Consider the following 24,575-nt stretch of genomic DNA (forward strand, 5'->3'; position numbering starts at 1 on the left):
TACCTAAGTATCTACCTATTGAAAATTTATATAACAACTATATAAACTTCATATTATTATATCTTGTACTGGCGCTTTATAAGTTTTCAAAATATTTATCCAATATTTAAAATGCTTAGCCGATAAAACTTATAACACGTTTACGAGTTAATGTAATATTGCGTTGCTTATTTTTACAAAGCCTATTAAAATACCTATATATTATATCCTAATCACCTTTTGGTATCGACAAATAAATTATTTTACTCAGAGGCAGTGGCAATGAGAGCCGGGAACATTACTTAATATTTGCGTTTTCATACCTCAGTTTTACACCAATTCTCGCTCCCGCAATCGTGCCTCTATCTCTACAAACCTTCATTTCCACATATTAATAACTGATAATCTTGTGTTTGATCTTCCTCAAAATCGGTCTAGTCAAATATGTTCTCCCTCTGTACGTGTTGGTGGCCCTCTTCCTGCACCTCCCTGATACACACACAGGCTTCCCTTTACTGGCAGGAGGCCTAGGCTTTGTCTTTTTACTCTGACTCCTCCCTTTAGATCCTCCGTAAGTCAGATACTTCACCTGATCATCGACATCATCGTTCTCCTTATTCCTACCCTTATTTGCTTCGTGAGCTTCTAAAATATCCTGAATACTTTTGAAACCCTCGGTATCTTCAGGATTTGGACCAGAATAAGTCAGATATGGCTTGAAGCCTCCAACATTGGTTAATTGTCCCTTTTGCTTTTGAAGTAACTCTAAATGTTTCAAATAGTTGTACGTCTCAGGATCAGTTTCTTGACTTATTATGCTTGGCTTGAAGTCTAAAGGTATGAACTTGGAAGAGGTTTTGATTGGTTTCTTGTTGACGAGCTTCTTTAAGGTGTTGCTGGTGATGACGGAAGGGAAGCGATTGCCGTAGCTGTAAGGGTCGACGTGATCGAGGTCGTACTCGGGACGGTTCTCCACGAACCGTTCCTTCTTGTCCGAAGCCTCTTCCTTCAGCTTGACGACTCCCTGGCTGACGCTGGGCGGAAGAGTCGCTCCGTAGATGTCCTTGTCCGATGTCTTCCCGTATATTTGGTCGAACACCTTGTAATCGTCCGTCCAGAACTGAGAGATTCCTGGAATGGTAAACAACAAATCAGCAAACTGCAAGGGCGTAGAATACCTACAGAAAGACAAGCACGCGTAATGATTAACTTTTTGTTTGGACTAGTCTGGATTGTCCCACTGCTGGTCCTGAGTGGCCCTTGTTTTCCCTTTGAGCCTCCACTTCCTGTCTGCCATCTCTCTCCGATCCGACTCAAAAGAGTCCAGGTCGTCTCAATAAAGCATAACTTTACTATCGGATCTTTATTAGTCATTTATTTGTGAAAATGTATGAACATCATTACACTTTCTAGCTTATAACTCTCCGGCCAAGTAGTTGATGCCGTCACGTCAAAAAAAACAGCTTCTAATGAAAGTAACTAATTGAAAAGTACTTCGAATGCCAGAAATGATTGGTAGTTTGCTAACAGAGTCTATTATACCTATTACGTAAGCTTGTTCCGTCAGAGCTTAACAAAATTGAAGTTTACTCGAAGTATAAATAAATCACACACACGACATATTTATCTACGATGACAAGCGGAGACAGACTTCATATCGCCAGACAGTATCACCACAGCACCGTCGCCACTTTCGTTTTCTCCCGCGACCAAACATTACTTGGTAATCATTAAAGTTGCTGCTTTTACCATGATTTGACCAATTGCAAAGAAAACTAACGTTTTGCGTAATAAGACGTAATGCAGATAGACTTGTGGGAAATTAAGGTCAATGGCTGGGTCGTGGGTTCGTGATTGCGAACTTGAAGCCAGCGTTCGACTTTATAGTAGCTATTGGATCGCGGAATAATAATGTGGTAGTAGTTGTTACCATGAGTCATGTCAGGGGCCTTTGGCGGCTCAATAGTAACCCTGACACCAGGGGTGATGAGGTTGGTACTCCACTTCACCACACGATAGAAGAATGTGGTATGACGTAACTACAGGTCCAAACAATAGTTTGAATAAGAGTACATACAGGTGGAGACAAACAGTCTGAATTGGGATAACCATGATATTTGATCCTGCACTCCTCAATGCAATATCGATTTATTCTACAGGATGTGTATACAGGGTGTTAGTGACATCGTAACGAAAATTTTGAGGGATGATTTACACCATGATTCGGAATTGATATCAAGAGGAATTTTCCATCGCAAAGTATGGAACTGAAAATAATAATAAAAACACTAAATTTATTTATTATCGTGAATTTTCCGGCAGAAAATTCCACTTAATATTCACTCAGAATAATGAGCTGAATCATCCCCCTCAGTATTCATTACGATGTCACTAACACCTGTATACGGAAGCACACAACCTTACGATGACGGTAATATTGATATTGCATTGAAGAGTGCAGTATCAAATATCGTAGTTATCCCAATTCGGACTATTTGTCTCCATGAACTCAGATAAACATAATATCCTAAGCCGAGTTACCTTACGTTTAATCTTACCGGTTCAGAGCGCTCAACATTCCTATTTGTTCGGCCCAATCTTACATGGTGGTTAGGTTTCACTTGTTATTTGACAGGAACAAGTCTTATATTGAGATTTTTTCCTTCTGTACGGGTATTTTTTTATATATTGTTTAAAATCAGAAACAACCAAACTACGGACTTACTAGGAAGTCAGTAACAGTAATCATAAAACGGTCAAGTCTAATTATTTTGCCATCACATCGACATTTTCCTGGGAAGTATGACGCTAGATTAAAATCCGTCGGAAAGCGGTTGTTACCGGATAAATACGTACTAGACTGATACCGTTCCGGTAGTAAAGAACCGGATGGTAGTACGTGACAGGATATTGACTCAGTTGCGTTGTAACTACATTGTTCTAAGATTTGTCCCCGGTTAATGGCAAAAGACTCGCCCCTTATTACATGGGACTCAACACGTTCATTATGTAGCTGAAAATTATATATCCCCCCCTCACGAGCACTATTTTTTTCGATAAACACATTGGAGTGTCTGTACATTCAAAGAGCAAAAGTTCAGTCACTGAGCCCAGTGAATTATTTGTAAACAGTATAGAGCAACACGCACCTCCGCGGATTGGTAAACAGTGTTGAAATTATGAACCATTACTTGTCATAATTTATTATAAAATTTATGTTTTTGTAGGTGTTTTGGTCTATTACAGAAACGACATGTAACCAGGAGGTCTTAAGTGCAACCAGTTAATTTATTACTTTGCAAGAAACTGATTGGACTTTTGCAGCTTATCATACATAGACACATTATGGCAAGAAAAAAAAACAGTCTGAAAAGCCTGCCGCCGGATTTTCCCATTTTCCCTAGTGCCCCACATATGGGTCATGCACGTATGAGTTTCAAATTTATTGCCTCATATGTGGTTCATACGTAGCGAACGTGTTAAACGTAGCTGGCGAGGAGTATGTGTAGGTTATACTAATACACCTCTGCTTACTCTTTCAAGGATACAGGCGTGTTGGTATGTTATAAATCTCAATATGTTGATTATGATGGAGTAAACGGAAGCGGTCAGGTACGCAGGATATATTAAGGTGCGCAGATGTTAACTACATCAATGAAGTAAACGAGAAACCTCAGTGAAATATTATTCTACTATTGGTCTTGTGCCAGAGGAAGAGCGCCGATCAGATGGTTGGACGAGGTCAAGATGGTAGCTGGGGGCCTTATACAAAGAGCTCATGTCATGAGCAATAGGGCTCAGTCATGAGCGATATAATGTACCCTTTAGGACTCTGTCGCACTAACATATTTGACATTTAGTGAGACTTACAGTTCAATTTGTCAAAAAAGTTAATGTGATATGGTACCAAAGTGTATACAATATTAATGCTCGTGACCGTGCATATGGCACAGAACCGAACCCAGTGGAGGAATATCACATACAACCATGATCCTCAGCAATGAGGTAAAGACAAGAAAAAAGAAGTTGGTCTTGTGATGCAATTTAATATTATACACCAACGAGGTGATGTCTCGACTCCACGTCACAATCAATCAATCAATAATTCTCAATTAGTCTCACACATACATATGTCAAACTACTTATTATCAATCAAACGTCAAAGACCCATTTATGTCCTTGAAAGTGTTAAAATTAATTTCTGATTGTGTTAGCCCTGAAACCGCTAATGAGTAGTTCTCCTTGTCGTATCCGACAACGGCGACCTCAGTCTCTTCTCTCGTGCGCTCGAATGTGACTGGCAAAGCCAAACTTTGTTCTGAAAACCCGGTCACATTGGAGGCAGAATAGCTGTCCATCCGAGTTGAAGGTGTAGCTATAGGTGGGTTTGGGACGATCCTTGCGTGTTTGGAGTTTTTCGTCGAGCTCTTTCAGACGATTTTGCTCAAAGTTGGCCACCCCTGTTATGACACAGTGACGCCACTCAGGTCTTTAAACAGCAAGGTCCTCCCAGCGTTTAGTGGAGATAATGAGTAACATAACATAAACAGCCTATATACGTCCCACTGCTGGGCAAAACCCTCCCCCACCCCTCCCCTAACCGGAAGACGTATAGAAAATACTCCACTGCGGGTTGGTGGAGATGTTATACGGCTAATAGCCGGGACTAACGGCTTAAGGTGCCCTTCGAAGCACGGAATCTTCTTACTATTGCGGACAAAAGTAATTCGAGCTTGATTCAAGCGTGATTCAAGCCTGCAATGTCCTTACCAAAGGACAGTCTTTCAAAGTGATTTCGACAATGGGCACAACGGGAATCGAACCCGGGACTGTAACCGTTCTAACCACTAGACCATGGAGACTGTTAAAGGGTATCAACAGGCAATATAATCATGCAGGGTAGATTACAATACCTGAGTCCGTCTGCTTCGCTCCGCCGCAGCCAGCTGCCAACACCAACACGCACAATGCCGACCACTGCATCTGTATTCAAACCAAAGACCTATTCAAACACATAACATAAGAGTTTTCTATTAGACCAACGCGACAGGTGATGAGCCGTATCGCCACCTAACAATGGTCGAGCCAACGATGTTCTTAAAAACTGCTCATGCATACACACATACACATACATAAACAGCCTATATACGTCCCACTGCTGGGCACAGGCCTCCCCTCAATCAACCGGAGGGTGTATGGAGCATACTCCACCACGCTGCTCCACTGCGGGTTGGTGGTGTTTTTACGGCTAATAGCTGGGACCAACGGAAAAACTGCACATAAGATAAATTAACAACTTTTTGTACCGGAGTTCGAAGCGGCGCTCCCCGTTTAAGAAACAGGACGGTGAAAAAGAAACTACAGGAAGAAATATAAAATAATTTAACACTTGATAGCTATGCGGTTGCATTGTTGACTGGAGTCGATTAATGAAGTTTGAGTAAGTATCGCGGGCGCAGTGAATCGGAAGGTGATCGTTTAGCGGAGGTCCGTGTTACTCTATGTTTAGATTAGAATACCTAACCTACATTCAAGTTCGATCTTCAATCAATCAATAAATAATTCTTTATTGCACAAAATCATAAACTCAGAGAATCATAAACGCGACCTTATTGCTAATCAGCGATTTCTGCCAAGCAACTTTAGGGTGAGAGAAGTTTATGCATTGGAGCGCGGTATGAAGCAATACAAAAAATTAAAAAAGAAATAGGAAAAATAAACTTATAATGCATAATAGCATTAAAGGGTTTTCTAGCATTAAATACGACATACACCAATTCAATTCCGTAGTTTCGAAACTGATGCATCATTTGACGCTAAAGAAGAGCTCCGGTCCGCCGGGAAAATGAAGAGCCTTTATCACTAGACCATCACACCTTTTTTTATTAAGTCTTAGTATAATTAATTACAATGTGCTTTAGGTTACTTTTTAAATTATCTTTTCTACGAACCGCATTGTTATCCATTCTTTTCTCAAATTAATCAAATTTCGAAACAAAAACAACCATTTTTCACATTAAAGTTACATTACATTAAGTATATAACAAATAATTTAAGTAAGTAGGTATTTTACACTTACCAATTCAAAATCAACCACATTAGCCACTTTAGTACTAGCACGTACTAGTTACTATTACTTACATTTATGGCAAATTAAGGAGTTTCATTTTTCTTAACGGTTTCCCTTCCAAGATACCACCAATGTTTTCCATCACAAAACATAAACAAAGACTTACCTTAACAAAAACTTGTATTGAACCGTCTATAGCACCATGTCCCACTTGCCCGCGTCAACCCCGCGGCCTCGAGATGATAATGAAAGTGGTCCGCGCGCCGCCACCACACTTTATAAGCTCGCCTCGCCATCCCCGGCGCACGCGCAGATCGAGGAGTTGCGCGCGCGACGATTCTGTCGCGCGCTGCTTTGATACGACGAAGCTTCAATGGTACTGCAAACGGAGTTGGGAAAACGGAACAAGCGAGCCGAGTTTGGGAATGTTTTAAAAGATTTTTTTTTGAAGCAGGTAAATCCCGCTCCTGTCTCGACCCGCTTTTCGGGCTTTACCCATGTGCAACTACTATTAAGGACATCTTGGTGGAATATTCTTATTTTACAGAAGAGAGAAGAGACAAGTTCAGCAGTCATCCAGCAGTTAAACTAGTAAACCAGATTCCTCATCGTGCACAGGGCTTAAGAGCGGATCCAGCTTTCACCGGGGATCAAACTTATCCTACAGGATTGACACATAGAACCACAATGACTAAAATATATAAATTAAATAAGTAAGTATATATAATAAAGTGGAGCAGCGTGGTGGAATATGCCCCAGCTGATTGAGAGGAGGCCAGTGCCCGGCAGTGGAATGTAGGTATATAGGCTGTATATGTTATCTCTCTCTCCTTGGCATTTATTATTTCCATCTGATGGTGGGGTCTGCCTTCTTCTTTTTCTCTTCCACTTCGCTCTACCGGACGTGTCGTTTTCGGAGACATTGCACGAGAACAGGTCCTTTTTGACCACATCCGCCCATCCTGTTTTTGGCCGGACAAATAGAGAGCGCTGAAGGCTCTCCCCGAAACAACGTTTAAGACATCAGGCCTGAGGGTGCCCAGTTGGGCGCGAACCGGTAGTATCGTTAATGCCATCTGCGACAAATCTACAAATAGTCACGTCAAAAAATATCTTGTTCTAAGCTCTGGTATTATATAGATTGGCTGTATATGTTATGTATAATATAAATCTATTCGCCGTAGCAAAGCGGGGCGTGAATCAATGAGTCTGCCCGTCAGCATTACCAGGGAAAGTCAAGTTCAATCGCCGAGCACGCCCAGCCCAGGACTGACCAGACTGCCCACTCCAGTTATCCGCGACCAGGAAGGAAACTAAATGGAGCAAAAACTTAAGCAATAAAACCAAACTTCTGTTTGTATACGGCGATACAGGTATATATTTACTAATAGGAAGGAGTTATGTTGCCATTTAATAAGTGCAAAAAGTATGTGAATGCGTATGATTACTTGAACATGAATAACATGATAAATTATGTGATAACATTGTGTTATTTTTCTTGTAGGTGAAGTGTAGGTGCCTACGAATAGTATAGTGTCTTCACTCATAAGGAGGTAGGTAATAAAAAAGTCTGCAAGTTCTTTTTCCATCAATAGTTGCTCTTGCTTCCAGCCTGCTTGTAAAGGTCACTTACCTACCGATTAGGTACCTATATGGTTGTTTTTATAGTTTGTACTTTGAGATACACAAATACACGAACTTTCCTGACTGTGACATGACATTAGAGCTTCTATGGTGCATCCTTGAGACACTAAAATATAGCCAACTTTTCAATACGGTCCCGGATCGATGTTTCTCCAGCACCTAGTCAATGAGTTGTACGAGTACCTACTATCAAATATCCCCGAATTTCATGATAGCCCTGTTTGGAAAACGCGTAACGTAGTTCGATTTCCGGCTCGGGTTATAAACCACTGAATTCGACTGAATTTGAATCATAGATAATTCACGTGATTTCTGGAATTCGTGTCCGGTGAGTGGCATTAGGCTCGCCCCTATTAGGTACACATGGGACTTAAACAGTTGGCGAAGAGTGGGTGTATGTACAGTCATGAGCAATATAATGTACCCACTTTAGGACTCTGTCGCACTAACATATTTGACATTTAGTGAGACTTACCTGTAGTTCAATTTGTAAAAAAGTTAATGTGACATGGTATCAAAGTGTATACATATTAATGCTTGTGACCGTATATTAATTGCATCTCTGCCTGTCCCTCGGGGACATAGCCGTGATGCTTACTATGTTATGTCATGTTGCTGACTACTCTATCAATCCGCATCACCGTGGAGTTGTATGGTAGAATAGGTAGGTATATGCTTCGTACTCTAAGTTCGTACTAATTCCAGTTATACCTAGAATAATTATAGATAGTTAGTTATACCTGCTATCACCGATATAAATAGGTACTATAGTAAGCTGGAAAGTAAGTATGCAAACTGTCGAGAAAGTTTTAAAGTAGTTTCCTATTTAATATCTAAACCTAAATGTCCTAAATGTCTACCTAACCTACGTTCTGGACGAGGAGTGCGTGTATGTTACAACAAACACCTCTACCTACCCCACTGGGAATTCAAGCGTGATGCTCTGCCAAGCTATGTTATGTCAACAGACCTAGTTATCAAGACAATTCAAATTTCTGTCGCAAAAGAAAAGTGATATGTTAATAGGTATATTATCAATTGACGACAATCTAATGGGAACACATTAATTGCTAATTAACAACAAAACCGCCAACGCGGCTTCCTAGTCGCCGTGGGAGTTGTTAAACTTCGCAAAAACTGCTAAATCAATAGCGTAACATTCTAATACTTTAAGAATTGCTTCACAAACATAGCGTCATACAAATAACTTTGCAAGCAGGCTTAGTGTAAACGTACGCATCTAGCAAGCATTGTAATACTAATCACTCTGAATCTCCGTATAAGACTATGTAGCTTAATTTCAGAATAGGTACCGAAGTAGGCATGTGTGCGCTGGAGTGCCGGATGTTGGCGGCTGTGCGCACGCGCTGGGAAAATGACATACTATTTTCACTTTCGATCGATTCAATTACACCAGATATACCGCCCTGTATATCTATCACTAGTTCTCCGCCCGCAACTCAGTCCGTGTGGACTTCAGTTTGTCGCAATAAGGACTCAAGAGTCTAAACTTTATGTTTTTTTAAAACAAGGTCTGGAGCCCTGTGCCGAGGTTGTTCGTACAGCTTCTTTTCCTCGGCTATACAGGTTGTGAGAAACTGCAGTAGTTTTAGGTGGATCAGGCGTTCGTTATGTAAAAAATGACGATTCAAAGTGTACTTAACTATGTTACCTACTGAATAAAGATATTTTTGAATTAAAATATGAAACCTTTCTTTGGAACATACCTACCTAAGTACTCTAAGTAGGTATATACATAAGAAATTGATAGGTAAGAGTACCTACATAGATATGCCCGTCCCGTCTTGTGGACGGTGCTTTATTTTTCCTGGGTTTCGAATTATATAGTGCCAAATTTCATCCTAATCGGCCCAGCGGTTTAAGTTTAAGAAATAAACAGACGCAGTCACTTTCGCATCCTGATTTTATGATATTATAAACTACGGCTGTGGATATAGAAATACTTATGTAAGTATTCGCTCCATCTACCTCAATGCAAAATTTCTACCTGATAATTACTGCAGTCGTAATACTTTAGTATTTCCGTTTCCTTAAAGCTGATAGGTTCTTGAACCTTGAGAATTTTTTTATCGTAATAGGTAATAATTATCTTTATTTAGCCATAATCTACATATCCACTTTTTGAAATGACTTTTTTGATGAATCAGAAACAGCATTGTAAATATTATTCTTCTTTCTTTCGAATTGATAGATTATAGAGGTACTATTTATTGAGCCAGTCGTCAGTAGCCACCAAATCGTCCCTTACCACCAGCCGGGCAAGAAAAACAAGATATCGACGGGGAAGAAGCAAATACTCCTATCTTACACAGACCTAACTTTACAGGAGGAGGAAAAAACTGAATAACTTTTTTGTTAATAATTATAGCGCGACGTCATGTTCTGAAGGTAGTTTTGTTATTTCAAGAGACATTTTTTTAAACTAATATTAATTTTGTATATATAGAGGAATTAAAGTTAATGTAAGTTAGAGCCTATTGGTTTCTGTGTTGGGTCGAAAGTTTTGACGTTAGACGGTTTTTCCACTTGCAATTAATCCTTCAAATTCCTATTTTTTGACTTATTTCTCTTTGTAAACTATTCACTGTAGCTTCAAAAACCTATTAATAATTAAAAAAAACAATAATTATAAAACTAACGTAAATTATACATGATTTTGTAAGATAGGATGTATTGCTTTGAATGAATTTCAAATTATGTTCAAGTTAGGAGATATTATAAAGCAATGCCGCAACATTTAACTAGTAAATATTTAACTGTAAATTATTATAAAGCATGCAATATAATAACAAATAATCGTATGTTTTTAATAAATACTGAAACGACAGCTTTTTTAAAGAAAGTGCTACGCTTAGCATTTTTAATGAAAATAAACTTTGATCTTAAACAAGGTTTAACAAATTATTTATTGATCATGATAAAGTAGGCACCTTCGTTTTTTAATTGGCATTTAAAAAAATATCAATATAGTACGAATTATATATTTATTAAATCAATAATCAACTGAGATCAACAAGTAGGTACTTATTAAAATCATTATCAATAGCCCGGTCAATAAAGGGGTTGTAGATTATGTGGGAGGAATCCTATGATTTTTCTTCAGGAATGTGTTCCGGAACACATTCCTGAATGTGTCCTTATTTATGGAGTTAACATAGTAAAAATTCCCACGTTTACATGGTGTCATTTCCGTAACTTAATGTTTACCAAACCATACAAAAATATAAAATATCGATATTTTTGTATGGTATTGGTCGTTCGATTTACTTCTCACTTTTTATTCTAAATTTCTCTCCAAAATTAAAACTGGGAATTTTTTGACAAAAAGTTAATTATAAATAACCCAGTTATCCAATATCAAATAATTAACTTGTCAAACAATTTTTATTAATAACTGTCTTTAAAAAAATGTTTTGTGTTGCGGAATGGGTGTAGGTCAGAGATACCAATTTTGAGTTTTTCGCTGATATCTCAAAAACGATGCGTCCTAGAGAAAATAACTTTTATATTAATTTAAAGAACATTAAATTGTCTACAAATTTGTTAATATAATATTTTTTTGATATTTCGCCCGTTTTCGAGCTACACGCTTAGGAAAAAAATAATTCAATATTGAAAAGTGTCAGTGATCGAATCACCCCAAAAAGTAGATCTTGGGTCCATCATCTCTTATTTTTGAAACAAAGACACATTCGTGCCATGCCCATTGCCCATCATCATCCATCAACCTCCATCATCTTCCATTAAATAAAAAAACTCATGCTTGATTCTGAAGACAGGAGCTATTATCGATTAAAACATGAGATAGGAGTTATTTATTTCTGTAGAAAGGAGATATTTTTATAAAAAATATTGCAGCATATAAAATCTTTATTTTAAGAGCTATTTCTATTCATCGAAAATCACCCTAAAAGTAGGAAATATACAACGGAAATCTTGCCAGCCAACGTAAAATTAAATTTCGCAACGAACTACATCAAAAAGTCGATTTGCCTAAAAATGTAAGATAGGAGTATTTGCTTCTTCCCCGTCGATATGAGATGTTGTATATTATGGGGAACCGTTGTAACTTTAACATTAACTACTTGGCAGGACAAACGAGAAATGCTGAGGGCTCTCATTCGACACGTAAAGAGAGTAATGAGTCAAACTCCTAGTTGGTATAAATCCTTGTGAACCCCTGAACAAGTTATCCTTACTCCAGCCCACCTGAGTCCGAAACCTATGTACTTGTATTAAGCATTATCGAAATGGGCCTGGCCTGTTATGATAATGTGTTTGAATATATAAATAAATAAATAAATAAACTTAACTTATATCCAGGAGGGAGATTGACGGATATTTAGATGTAAGGTCCAAAATACCTTGTTCATGGGCTTTGCACTAATATATCAAAATGAGTAAATGATACAAAGTTGAATTCTATTGAAGGAAATTTATTAGCGTCTTTAGACACACGCCCTTAAACATTATCAAATCTTATTAATAAATTATTATTGTTTATTATAATGTTTAGGTTAGTAACATACCCTGTCACACACATTAGTCAGATTGTAATAGTATATGAATGAATGAAAATTATAGGTATTGTGTAGGTATAATAAGTACCTTTGTAAATCTTAAATACCTATGCAGTATTGTACTGAATCAATTTATCAGTGGAGACCTTGGTAATATTATTTTTAAATTAATATCACAAAATAAAAACCCTTTTCTTCAGTGTAAATAATACCACTTTGTAAGGTTAGTTAGTTACAATAAATTACTAAAATATAAAAAGAAATAATTAATGTATGATGAATGTAGCTTCTCAACAATGTATGATATGAAATCTTAATTAATCTTAATTTTCGGTGGGACCAAAATATTTACTGCCTTTTGGTACAAAAACATAATGATAATGAGTTCCAAAAGTATTCAAACAGGTAATGGATCCTTCCCAGTTGGTTGTGATGATTCAGCTTGAATCTCAATGTTCTCACCGGAGTGGTGTACCTCCACTTTGACAATAGATATATTGCTACCGTTGCTGGGGGCAATCTCAATCTTCAGTTCGCCAACCCCCATCACAGGAGTTTCTTTCTTCAACAAATCCATCTCCTCCGTCTTCAGTAATTTAACTCCCGATAATTCTTGTAATTTCTTCAAGTGCCTTAACCATTCCTCATTCTTAATCTGTGGTTCGTCTTCTTCATCTATTTCTTCTACTATCATCTCTCTAATATCTTTAATGTTCCGATTTAATCCCTGATTGTACATTGTCTTATAATGAAATAGTTGTTGATCATTGATGTTTACATCCAGTACGTTCATTTCAGAATCACTATCATCAACTTCGGGGTTGATGTGGTTGATTTCACTACATGATACTGTGGAGCCAGTGCCCGATGGTGACACGTTGGTCCTGGCGGGTGGACTGTCGAGCTCATCGTCCTCAGATTCGCCGTTACTATCGCTCCTCACGAGTAGCACTTTCTCATGGCCAAATGGGAATTCACACTCAGTGTTTTCACACATGAGAATTTTCTCATTAAAGTTTATAAAGAATAGCCGGATTTCAGAATTACATAAGGGGCATAGCTGAAACGAAAATTTAAAGTTACAGAACATATAATTATTTGCAATCAATAAAATAGCATATAGGTTAGATACCAGGTAGTTACATACCCTGTCTGCATCCATCGCCGCATCCAAATTGTCTGACATGGCATCAGAAGAAAAAGCCTGAAAAATAGAAAACTGATGTGAGGCAAGGTGGGATTATATTAAGAAAATGCAAAGTAACTTCAAGACTTAGCAGTGTTAAAAATAACCAAAACCGCAAACTTACATTTCCAAAATCAACTGTTCCACTTTCACCACCCATGTTGCCACCGATAGTATAATGCATGTCTAGTGTTACGTTGAGCAAAGTATATTATTTTCGTTTACTTACTATTAAAATTTTGAGATTATTTGTTTTGTTTTCGGTCGTTTTTAAGTTATTGAAATTGATTGATCGCTAAACAGTGTTGCCAATAAATATAAATAAATAGTCTGGATTGATTTAAGTGCGGTGCGCCATCCACATGTTAATCCGATACCGGTACCGGACCGGGTTCATGCTTTTATGTCTATGGGTTCATGGTGCGGCCCGCACAAATTCGATCGCCTGTTACTACCTACTAAAAGAAATTACTCTCTTTACGCATAGGTATTTGGCGCTAATAAGTGGTTATCGTGCAAATAACAATAAGAAATTTATAAAAACCTGTGATAAAAACCAGTTAAAAACACTCTCAAGTGTTTAATTTTTTTTAAATCATAGATTGACCGTCTATTAGGTACACCTGTACATCAAGTAAGTGAAATGACAAATCGGGGAAACCGTCTATTCTATTCTATACAAGGTCTTTTTTTTTTTTTTGGTTTGGTTTTCCCCGAAGGGTAAGGCAAAGGGAACTATGCCCATACAGCCATGTCTGACGTATTTTTTTTCTTGATGATTAATGAAATGATGAAAGGTGATGATGATGAAACCTAAGCCCCCACCCTCGGAGTAGACTCCTACTCCGAACCCCAAACGAATTAACTCAAAAGTCCGCATAAACTTTTGAGTTATGAAGCGGCTTCCTGACACGAAGCGAAAATAGGCAGATACACTTTGTTTATTGAATACTCCAATATAATAACACTCGCGAATGTCTTCCGACTAACTTAATGCGATCATTAACCACAAAACACCACTTCGTATTAATTATTTAGATTATTCAATGAAGAAAGCAACTGTCCCGTTCCCGCCTCCCGCCAAAAAGCCCTATACAAGGTCTTTGGGGGAAACCATGGGGAAACTCAAACCAAGGACCAAGTTCTTTGACGCGAACGAACGTCGTTTTGACATCAAACGTCACAAACGTCATTTGCGGAAGCGCTCGATCGTGCTCCAAGAAAAAAACTCGTAAATTGAAACCGACTGCAATAGGCACTTGTCGTCATTAGTGTTAAATGTTTAATTGAGCTGTACATATTCAGTTACAAATAAAAATTTTCGCCTAATAGAAAATGGCAACTAAAAAAGCAGTGTGCGTATTGAAAGGCGACGTTACCGGCACGGTTTACTTCGACCAGAAGGTAATTTTCCAAATTATTCCATGTTTCTCGAGCTGTCATACAGTGACCTTAGTACCCGCTGTAGCCTTTTATCAGGATTGCACAATAATTATGTGAAGAGGTAAACAACATGGAGTGCCGTACTCGGCGCTTAAATAAACATACTTATATCAAATAGACAGTTCTAGAAGCACGTAAAACACCTAGTTTCATGTGCTAATACTGTAACCACAAAACGACTGCGGCATAAGCAGTCATTTGTAGGAAACATGATAAGATATTCCCTGAAATTGTTAGATAGCATCTTAATGCAATCCTTGTTGTTACTCTGTTGTAGGAGACCATCATTTCTAGGCTTACGGAAAAAGTAGGTAGGTAATTACCTACTTCAAAATCAATTCCATTTCAATGTCTAATGGATTTCATGCATACATAGAAACATAAAATGAAAACAACCTTATGGCCCCAATAGAACATGGAATTTTAATAGACACTCAGTGATGCCAACTTAGCTACTTTATAGCTAGATCTAGCTATTATTTAGTGACATACATATAGTGACACAATTTAATAAATCTGGTACCTAGCTAAAAGTTTTAGCTACTTTTCATTTCAAGCTTTAACTTGCCTTTCATTGGCACATGTTAATGCAGAGGTAGAGAGATTGTTTTCACAAATGAATTAAGATAAAAATAAGCAAAGAAACTGAATAAGTTTGATAACTCCCAAGTCCTCTGCATTAGCATCTCAGCAAAAGTGGTAAATGCTGCAAAAAATGTATTTTGCCTAAAGATGTACTGCTTGAAATGAAAACCACAGCACATCATCATCTCTTGTTGGAATTAATAAAAAAATGATTGTCAGAAATTGACATTTCAATATAGTAACTGGGTAAAGCTGGCAGTTAGCAACACTGCTACAGGACATTCTTCCATGTTAAAAAAATATGACCTTGACCATAATTTAATTACTTTGAGTGCAAAACACTCTTATTATGTTACCTACATATTACTATTATATACAACTGTTACTATAGGTACTCTTGATAAGCTGCAACTTATCACCTGTAGTTAATATAAATAACTTTGTAGGTGTTCAATTTTTATTCGTAATATAATAACTCCATCCATAATAATAGAGGATCCATAACTTATTTATAATACTCCCCTTAGTGCTTGAAAATCCATTAACCTATTTACCTGTGTGAGAGATTGTAGGTGTAAGAGAGCCTAACATCTTATTACATAAATCATCATAATATGATGTAATCCAAAGACAATTTCATAAAAAAAGAGAAAATAAAATTGAAAAAATTCAGACGTGACTTGAACCCACGGCTGCAGCTCTCGTAAAGATGTACAAGCGTGTTGAACCATTACACCACTGATATACTAAAACCCGTCAGAGTCATATATTTCTGATTACCATACACAATAGACTTTACGTTGTGTCTGGTTGAGGTCTGCGTTCCAGCATTCGAAAGTTAATTTTCTCTTTGCGAGTCACCCTAAGCATGGGTGAGTGCTATAAAACAAAAATTTCATAACACATTTCTACTTTCTAGTCAATATTGTTGATATTTTAAAATCCAGGTAGATAGGGATCCAGGGATAGGCTGATCCCTTATCACCATAAGGTTCATCATATCCATCTTAGGACTTCGTATCAACAGTGGCTGCAAGTTGTCTTTGATTACTTGTGGCTCTGCCCACCCCAGTTGGGATTACGGGCGTGAGTTTATGTATGTATGTATGTATGTTAAAATCCAGGTACATGTCTACTTACTCTAAGTCATTTTCCTTATTGATAACTGTGACTGTAAGTTCTTATACTACATTGGTGTGGTGTGGGTACTTAGTTCATCTTGCTTACCTCTTGAGTACCCCAATTGTGATATAGTTGTTAGCTTGTTTTTATGCTATGTGTTATGTAAATACTTATTATAATGTAATGTACTGAGTTATATTCGCTATATAGTGGAGAGTACTCAAAATTATTTGTAACAAATATATTTCATAAAAATATTTGAAAATATACTTTATTTCGGACATCCATATCTAAGTCAAAAATTTATAAAACTTAAATTATATCTTTCTGATAATAAAAAAAACAAACTAGGCATCCACTACAGGCTTTGTCAAATTTAAAATAATTAATTATAATTATATTTCATTATAAAATTTTGTCCGTCTATTATGTTTCAGGATGAAAAATCTCCAGTGGTGGTAACCGGCGAAGTCAGAGGACTCTCCAGGGTGAGGATCTTGCATTTTTATTGTCAAATAGAATTAAGATTATATCAAAGTAATCACATAAGATAAAAAAATCAGGACCATTATCATAATCACGAAATATAGAATCAAGTCAGCAATTCATTTTTAATTTTATAAAGCACAATATCCTTTTAAAATCGGAAATTGAATGTTCGATAAAAGGCAGCTATGTGTGACTTAAACTAAACCACTTTGAGTTTTGATTGATGAATTTTATACCAATGTTAACAAAACATTGCATCACACATGTAACCTCGAAGGGGTAGGCAGACGTGTGTATCATGTATACTACTACACTCACTCCTCGCCAGCTACATTTAAGTCCCATGTAATAGGGGGGATTTTGTCTGGCCAGATATTGAATGCTGAACAAAAAGTCACATCAAATAACACTACTATGCATAACATGAACATAATCAGCCTATATATATGTCCCACTGCGTGGCACAGACCTGCCCTCAATCAACCGGAGGGGGTATGGAGTATACTCCACCACGCTGCACGCGGCTGTTAGCCGTTAAAACACCTCCAAACACTACTATAAATCAAAGAATATCAATACCAAAATTCTTTGATTATTGAGGTTTTAGTGATAGAAGAAATTCAAACTCTTTTTATAACATTTCAAGTACCCAGCAACACCGTGACAAGTAATATACATGAATGCATAATAAAACTGGGAATACGTCATTGAAGTCACCGGCGGGTCGGGCGACCTTGATTTATTGATAATTGTCGTAGAGTGACTTGCAAGTACCTCTGTATGTCTTATGTTAGATACAACGAATATTGGTGTAATTACATTGTCATCATCAAATTAAATGAGTGGTACGTCTTATGATGAATAAAATCAGTTCAACCTACTTTTATATTTTTTTATGCTAATAAATACCATAGAATAAGGAATAATACTATAACTCATTAATTTTAAACACTAACTTTTAAAATTAATAAGTTGAGGAAAATATATTTGCCGCGTTTTATATTATTCTTCACGTTTATGCATATGAGGAAAAGTTTCAACAATTTGTGGGCTAAATTAATTAAATGTTAAAAATATTTTATTCTAAAAAGCTAAACACTTTTTGCTGGATAGAGCAGAAGTTTGATTTTTGTTTTAAAATAACACCTTGTGAAATTAACCATAATTAATTATATGGATTTGCGATGTAAGTAAATATTTAAGACATTGGTATTGGTAGATAGTTTGTTGTTGATTAGATCAAACTTTTCCTTCTATCTAGCTAGTTTGGTTACATCGGGCCCACGCGAGGAGATACTCCAAATAAAATGTAATAAATACTCTATCCGATAATTAACAAACTTATAAACCTTGAGAAATCTACGGAGGCGCACAAATATAAACAAAATATGGATAAAATGATTGAAGAAGGTTATATTTCCTTTCGTGGACCCGACTATAGAGTAGTTTCATCCATACAACTCGGTACCTGGAATAAAACAAATGTCAGTTCATATCAAATGCCCGATAAGACATAAAAAAAGATACTTTTGATTTTTTCTACCCTGACATAGTCGGTCGGATATACCTAATTAATTAAATATAGAACTCACGTTCATAATAGACCTACTATATTTTGACCACAAACGCTATAAGGTACTTCCTCCAACACCGGAACTTAATATCATTACCGTAAACGCTTAAATATCTTAGTTTTTTTTATCTTTGCAAAAATCTAGTTAGAACTTATGTATGTCGCCAATTTACATAAGTTCTAACTGGATATTTACAAAAAGACCAAAGATGCTTGGATATTTTTGCGTTCACAGTAATAATATTTACTTCTGGTGTTCGAAGAACTACCCTACACCGCGCCTTGGGTGGCAACAGAGCTTCGGGGGGAGAGAAAGAGTAAGCATGAGTTCAAACAATGCTCTACAAAGATAGAGTACAACAGCAAGCTTCCGCAAACGACAGGCGCGGTATAGCGCTCGCGGTCAGAATAGATATAGGTATAGCTATTATAGTGCTTACGCTCTAGCAAGGTGTGTATGAGAGCAGGACAGAAAGATAGAGTGCAGCTTAGTGCGAACGAGACGTATCAATAAGATGTACTATATTGACAGCTCTCCCACGCACTATGCTAGAGACCATAACTACCCGATTCCCCGTTCCTACGAGTTTGTAACGTTTCAGGGTAAACACGGATTCCACGTGCATGAGTTCGGCGACAACACTAACGGCTGCACGTCAGCCGGGCCTCACTTCAACCCCGCCAAGGTTGACCACGGCGGCCCGGACTCCGACGTGAGACATGTTGGAGACCTGGGGAATATCGAGGCCAGTGCCGACGGCGGTGTCACTAAGGTAAGCCGCAGACACTTGATTATTAATCTTATAACTGTCGCAGTATGTTAAATTATTTAAAATATTTTTTATAACAACGTTAAAGTCAGTCAAAGTAAATAATACTACAGTTAGCATACATAATGATAAATACCATACTTTAACGATGCTTCATCGTCACCATATAGAGGGTCGTAGTGACACGTACCGAGATTTAGCTCATGATATTGAGTTAATATCAAATGTAAAAATTGGGACAATAAACTTTTTACCTGGATTCGGCGTGATCGATGGTTCATTAGGCGTGATTTTATATATCTCCTGTCATCATCTCCTTAGGGTTATTCCGTTTTCACGGGGTCCACTTACCTAACTTGAATATTTGACATGTCCAGTCTTTTACAGAAGCGACTGCCTATCTCACTTTGGTATATTTGTATTAATGTAGAACCAATCGTTCACCAGGTGTGCATCCAAGACGCGCAGATCTCGCTGGTGGGCCCCAACAGCATCGTAGGGCGCACGCTGGTGGTGCACGCGGACCCGGACGACCTCGGGCAGGGCGGCCACGACCTCAGCAAGACCACCGGCAACGCCGGCGCCCGCGTCGCTTGCGGCGTCATCGGACTGGCACAACCCTAGGCGCCCGCCGCCTCAACCCTACCTATGCCGTGTATCCCAATTTGTTGCTAAAAAGTTAGGGAATTTATCTGTGGTTAAGGAACCTTTTAGAATTAACATCTTCATATAAGTATATTAGATAAAAAATATATAAGCTCATTACTATATTCTCAACTGTGGTAGTCAGAGGTACCAGCTATTACAAGTACCCGCATTTCACCGAGCTTTATTTAATGGCCCCTTTATTAAAAGTAATAATGTTCCTATTGTGTTATAGTCTATAGTAGAATGTTGAAATCAATGGCGAAGATTCTCCCTTACCATATATTAAATCCCTTAACTTTTTTGTGCACCAAATGAAGAAGCAAGGTGTAGTGTTGCATAATCTCTCACTCAAGCTCGGGTCTATATCGTATGCTGGGGGTATTTAAAACAGTGCATTATATATTTTCACATAAATTATATTACCTACTATTAGAGGTTCAAGGGTCTATCGACTATCATAGTTGTTTATAGCATTCCCTCATCAAATGAGCGAATGTTTCAACGTTGTATCTTGTTGCAGGGAACATCATATCAATGTTTACTGCGAGCGCTTTTATTGTTTCAATAAACGTTTTTGGATTTTCTATTTAGTTTTTCTTTTTATTTTTTTTATAGGCCAACGTCGTTGCCTGTGCGTAGACGATTGTTCCAATGTGACTTATGCTTTTGACGTTTCCACATAGTCAAATATTCTGCATTTAATCCAATACAGTTGTACTTGACGTAATTGTGTTTTTTATTTGATGTTATTTAAACGTAAGAAAGATTATCTATAAGATAATGAACCTAACATAATACTTTTTCAAATCACAATAAACACACATGTACATATCACAAGGAGCCTTTACGAGTACCTATGTGCAGGTAAATCGAATCATTACTTTGGTTTTTGAAATTTTAAAACTGTACCAACTTATCAAAGATGCTTACGTACGAGTATTTGTATCAAATTTATTATTTATTTATTATGGTGCATCAAACATAGGAGAATCTAGGCAAGCATTTTCTATTCTATGTATTGTATCTGTTTGCTTTCTAATAATATGCATGTTTAATTCAAATTCAAAATAAATTGAATTTGTTTTGTATAAGAGTCAGTGTGGGTTTCTACTTAAGGGGAGCGGAATCAACCAATCGCAGCAAAGAAGACACTCTGTCAGTCGAGACCTTGCGGTGATTGGCTGAATCCTGCACGTCTCCGTTCCGCTTCTTTTCAGCGCAAACGCACCCTTAGTAGTCGTATTTACTCCTCCCCATTGGCAGGGCAAGCACGGGTTCCACATCCACGAGTACGGCGACAACACCAATGGATGCACGTCGGCGGGCGCGCACTTCAACCCCACTGGCAGCGACCACGGCGGGCCCGAGTCGCCCGTGCGCCACGTCGGCGACCTCGGCAACATCGAGGGCTCCCTGCTTGGGTTCACTCGGGTACATTCTAAGACAAATACTTCTTATGTATAATTTATATGCGGGTACGCTCTTCTACCTGATGGGCTATGAACATGACGGGCCCAACTCGCCCCTGCACCATGTGGGTGACCTAGGCATCATTGAGAGTTACTTGCTCGGGTTCACTCGGGTACTAAAAATGCTCAAAACACTAAGCGTAGAATCATCATCATCACCAGCCCATTAACGTCCCCACTGCTGGGGCACGGGCCTTCCCTATGGATGGATAGGGAGATCGGGCCTTAAACCACCACGCGGGTCCAGTGCGGATTGGTGGTTATTAACGACTGCTAATGCAGCCGGGACCAACGGCTTAACGTGCCTTTCGAAGCACAGAATACTTAGAATAGACAATAATAATTATTAGGTACTTCCGCTAAGCCTGATATTGCTGGTTACACTAGGCGTCATGAGCTTGTGTTCATGTTTTTGGTAATTAGTAGCCAGTAAAGTTGGGCGGAAGGCAAGAAGGGAAACCACTGCCCTATTTTTCTCTAAAAAGGTAACATGGAAAATGCTACACCGACAAGAGCGTGGCTCTTATGATGATAATGAGTATCCAGTAAGCAGAAGACCAACTTGCAGCCACTTACGATGCAACATCCTAAGATATGATAATGATGAACTATAGTATAGGGAGAGAAAACTAGTATTCCGTCCATTATATGGGCGATAAACTAATCATCAGAAACAACACAATCCCTCTAACATATTTTCTCACATTCCCGCCTGCACCTGCAGTGTATTCTATCCAAAAAACTAAGGAAAGTCTCACAAAGTAGGTAGCTAGTAGTCTTCTTATAGTATGCCATAGACTAATGACGATTGCACCTGCCAGGTATACGTTCAGGATTCGCAGATATCCCTGTCAGGGCCTCACAGTATCATAGGGCGCACACTGGTGATACATGCAGAGCCCGACGACTTCGGACTCGGCGGGACTGAGACCAGTAAAACTACCGGCAACGCCGGGGCTCGCATCGCGTGCGGCGTCATTGGATTCGCGTCAACACCGAGCTCGTCAAATAAATAGATGCAACAAAATTGCGGTACTTTATTTCCCGCCTTGTATAAGTTTATTTTTTTACAATCTCTGTTAAGTGGCCAAAGTGATAAATTATCGTGATTTTTTTACGTTACATATTGCATAATAGTTTAGTGTTACTCTAGTTTTAAAGACTTATTTTTATTTTCAATAAAAGTTGTTTTGTTTCTTTTATTTTGTTTGATTTTTTAAATTACTTTTGTGTTTGAAATGAAAAAAAAATATTTATAATAATAAATTAATGATTAATGGTCTCCCAAGTCCAGTCCGAGTTGATTGTTAGCCTCACAATCCAGGTGCCCCGGGTTCAAAGCCCTATGATGGCATATCACAAAAATCACTTTGGGATATCAAACAAAACTATGATTCGGATATTGCAGGCTGATTGCCCGGATAATCTGTGCTTCGTAAGGCAGGTTAAGCCATTGGTCCCGGTTACTGCTGATGTTAGTAAGTAGTCGTTACATGAACTTTGTCAGGTGCATTTATATCAATAATAACACTGACACCAGGGCTGATGAGGTTGGTAATCTACCTCACAACTGAAAGAAAATGAATTATAGATATGATTTGTATAGGTTTGAATGAAAAGAAATTCTATTTCTATGAATACTTTAATTGTCCTATTGAGTACACTGTTAGACTGTCTTCTGTGAAGAATACATTAGTAGAAGAGTCATGTGCTTGGAACATTCGTGGGCTGCTCCGATACCACTGCCAAAGACTGTTCTCATCACTCTGCACACTTACTGACATCCAGTAGTTCTCCAACTCTCTTGATGTAACATAACTCTGCACATTTCTACAAACATTTGCAACTATTGTTGGTGTTATAAACCCTTTTGTAATGAGCAGGCATATTCGACTAGTTTTCATTGCACAGTCACTCTCTGGTTGGCTATATGTGCTTATGTAAGTCTCTTTCGGTGATAAGTCAGCTTGTTGAGCCAGCATACCCACCCATTCGGCCATTTCTTCTGGGTCTGTATCTTTAACTGCTGGTATTTCTTCTATATCAGGTGTGACCTTTTTATTCTCCAACAAATGGACAGAGACACTAATGTTTCTCTCAAAAAAATATCTTGCGACTGATGATGGACATATTTTCTCATTATTGGGTTCCCAATTAATGTAAAAATCAAATGTTTCTAATTTCTCTAAACTTTGCTTAAGTTTATCCAGATTCTTTATATTCTTTAAGTCGATTGTCACTTCGTAAAAATTATGTGAACGTTTTGATCCTTCTAAACCAATAGTTTGAAATATGTTCTCAAGGATGTGGATTGTCAGTAACCCCTCTGGTGTTACGGCAGCACAATTCTGTACTATGCACTTTCTGTCTGCTGATAAGCAATATAGTTTCCCGTTCTTTATAAACTTTTCAATGAATACTGGTTCCACAAATTCTGCAAGTGAACAATTGCTAACCTTATAGTAATCACAGTCTTCTGATACACATTCTTCAATAAGACTGGGTATCTGGAGCTCATCAGGACACGTAACAATCAAACTCTTATAGAAATTGTTCATTTTAAATATTTCCACTACATTTTCTAAGTTATCAAACTTTTGATAGGAAGAAACTACTTTAGGTGGCGGAAAATTCGAGACCTCAGGGCACAACATTATTCGAGGTTTGTGGTTAAAGTATTTAGCTTTCCAATAATGTGTTATTATTAAATAAAAAAGCTCATAACATTCAAAAGAACAATGAGCGAAGCGATGTTAACATAACAAACAAACATAACCTCAATCGTCCATTCATTTTTTATTTTTTTTTATCTTTTTTTCCCTCCGGCTGCACGGCTTTGCCTTTCCCTTTGGGGAAAGGCAAAGCCGTGCAGCCGTTCGTCCATTCATAGTATTTATTTTATTTTGACATTATTTGCGTTTCATTTCGAGGTAAAGTTTCTACTGGTACTATGATAAAATAATAGTTTACTTAACCAAATAATTATTTATGAAAAAATAATTTCTTGTATATTCATACTAGAATAATTGAGTCCAATATTTTATATTTGTTGATTC

At 37.8% G+C, this 24,575-nt stretch overlaps 5 protein-coding genes across 5 annotated transcripts; 2 read left to right on the forward strand and 3 right to left on the reverse strand.

The window, feature by feature from the left end:
* Positions 1–63: 63 nt before the first annotated feature.
* On the reverse strand, positions 64–6,767 carry LOC126371313 (uncharacterized). Its single transcript, XM_050016617.1, has 3 exons — positions 6,216–6,767; positions 4,893–4,962; positions 64–1,110 (listed from the first exon to the last, which is right to left on the reverse strand). The coding sequence occupies exons 2-3, from the start codon at positions 4,960–4,962 to the stop codon at positions 371–373; spliced, it is 810 nt and encodes a 269-aa protein (XP_049872574.1). The 5' UTR covers positions 6,216–6,767; the 3' UTR covers positions 64–370.
* A 5,367-nt stretch (positions 6,768–12,134) lies between these two features.
* On the reverse strand, positions 12,135–13,725 carry LOC126371316 (uncharacterized). Its single transcript, XM_050016622.1, has 3 exons — positions 13,545–13,725; positions 13,382–13,438; positions 12,135–13,294 (listed from the first exon to the last, which is right to left on the reverse strand). The coding sequence occupies exons 1-3, from the start codon at positions 13,602–13,604 to the stop codon at positions 12,632–12,634; spliced, it is 780 nt and encodes a 259-aa protein (XP_049872579.1). The 5' UTR covers positions 13,605–13,725; the 3' UTR covers positions 12,135–12,631.
* Positions 13,726–14,580: 855 nt separating this feature from the next.
* LOC126371359 (superoxide dismutase [Cu-Zn]-like) lies at positions 14,581–20,634 on the forward strand. The gene is made up of 4 exons (XM_050016668.1): positions 14,581–14,824; positions 17,008–17,058; positions 19,235–19,405; positions 19,850–20,634. The coding sequence occupies exons 1-4, from the start codon at positions 14,756–14,758 to the stop codon at positions 20,024–20,026; spliced, it is 468 nt and encodes a 155-aa protein (XP_049872625.1). The 5' UTR covers positions 14,581–14,755; the 3' UTR covers positions 20,027–20,634.
* Positions 20,635–21,235: 601 nt separating this feature from the next.
* LOC126371643 (superoxide dismutase [Cu-Zn]-like) lies at positions 21,236–22,653 on the forward strand (the record flags this gene model as incomplete). Its single annotated transcript, XM_050016955.1, has 2 exons — positions 21,236–21,481; positions 22,341–22,653. Coding segments are annotated over 2 exons (441 nt in total), but the record flags the coding sequence as incomplete, so codon positions are not given.
* A 489-nt stretch (positions 22,654–23,142) lies between these two features.
* LOC126371297 (uncharacterized) lies at positions 23,143–24,321 on the reverse strand. Its single transcript, XM_050016602.1, has one exon. The coding sequence runs from the start codon at positions 24,171–24,173 to the stop codon at positions 23,151–23,153; it is 1,023 nt and encodes a 340-aa protein (XP_049872559.1). The 5' UTR covers positions 24,174–24,321; the 3' UTR covers positions 23,143–23,150.
* Positions 24,322–24,575: the final 254 nt, after the last annotated feature.

Source organism: Pectinophora gossypiella, chromosome 12 (assembly GCF_024362695.1).
Source record: "Pectinophora gossypiella chromosome 12, ilPecGoss1.1, whole genome shotgun sequence".
Taxonomy (NCBI): Eukaryota; Metazoa; Arthropoda; class Insecta; order Lepidoptera; family Gelechiidae; genus Pectinophora; species Pectinophora gossypiella.

Excerpts from the sequence above, each read along its gene's own strand:
- LOC126371313 (XM_050016617.1), bottom strand. The coding sequence starts at position 4,962 with ATGCAGTGGTCGGCATTGTGCGTGTTGGTGTTGGCAGCTGGCTGCGGC. Across the intron at positions 1,111-4,892 it reads AGCGAAGCAGACGGACTCAG|GAATCTCTCAGTTCTGGACG; the intron begins GTATTGTAATCT and ends TTACCATTCCAG.
- LOC126371316 (XM_050016622.1), bottom strand. The coding sequence starts at position 13,604 with ATGCATTATACTATCGGTGGCAACATGGGTGGTGAAAGTGGAACAGTT. Across the intron at positions 13,439-13,544 it reads GAACAGTTGATTTTGGAAAT|GCTTTTTCTTCTGATGCCAT; the intron begins GTAAGTTTGCGG and ends TCTATTTTTCAG. Across the intron at positions 13,295-13,381 it reads CGGCGATGGATGCAGACAGG|CTATGCCCCTTATGTAATTC; the intron begins GTATGTAACTAC and ends TTTTCGTTTCAG.
- LOC126371359 (XM_050016668.1), top strand. The coding sequence starts at position 14,756 with ATGGCAACTAAAAAAGCAGTGTGCGTATTGAAAGGCGACGTTACCGGC. Across the intron at positions 14,825-17,007 it reads CGGTTTACTTCGACCAGAAG|GATGAAAAATCTCCAGTGGT; the intron begins GTAATTTTCCAA and ends ATTATGTTTCAG. Across the intron at positions 19,406-19,849 it reads CCGACGGCGGTGTCACTAAG|GTGTGCATCCAAGACGCGCA; the intron begins GTAAGCCGCAGA and ends ATCGTTCACCAG.
- LOC126371297 (XM_050016602.1), bottom strand. The coding sequence starts at position 24,173 with ATGTTGTGCCCTGAGGTCTCGAATTTTCCGCCACCTAAAGTAGTTTCT.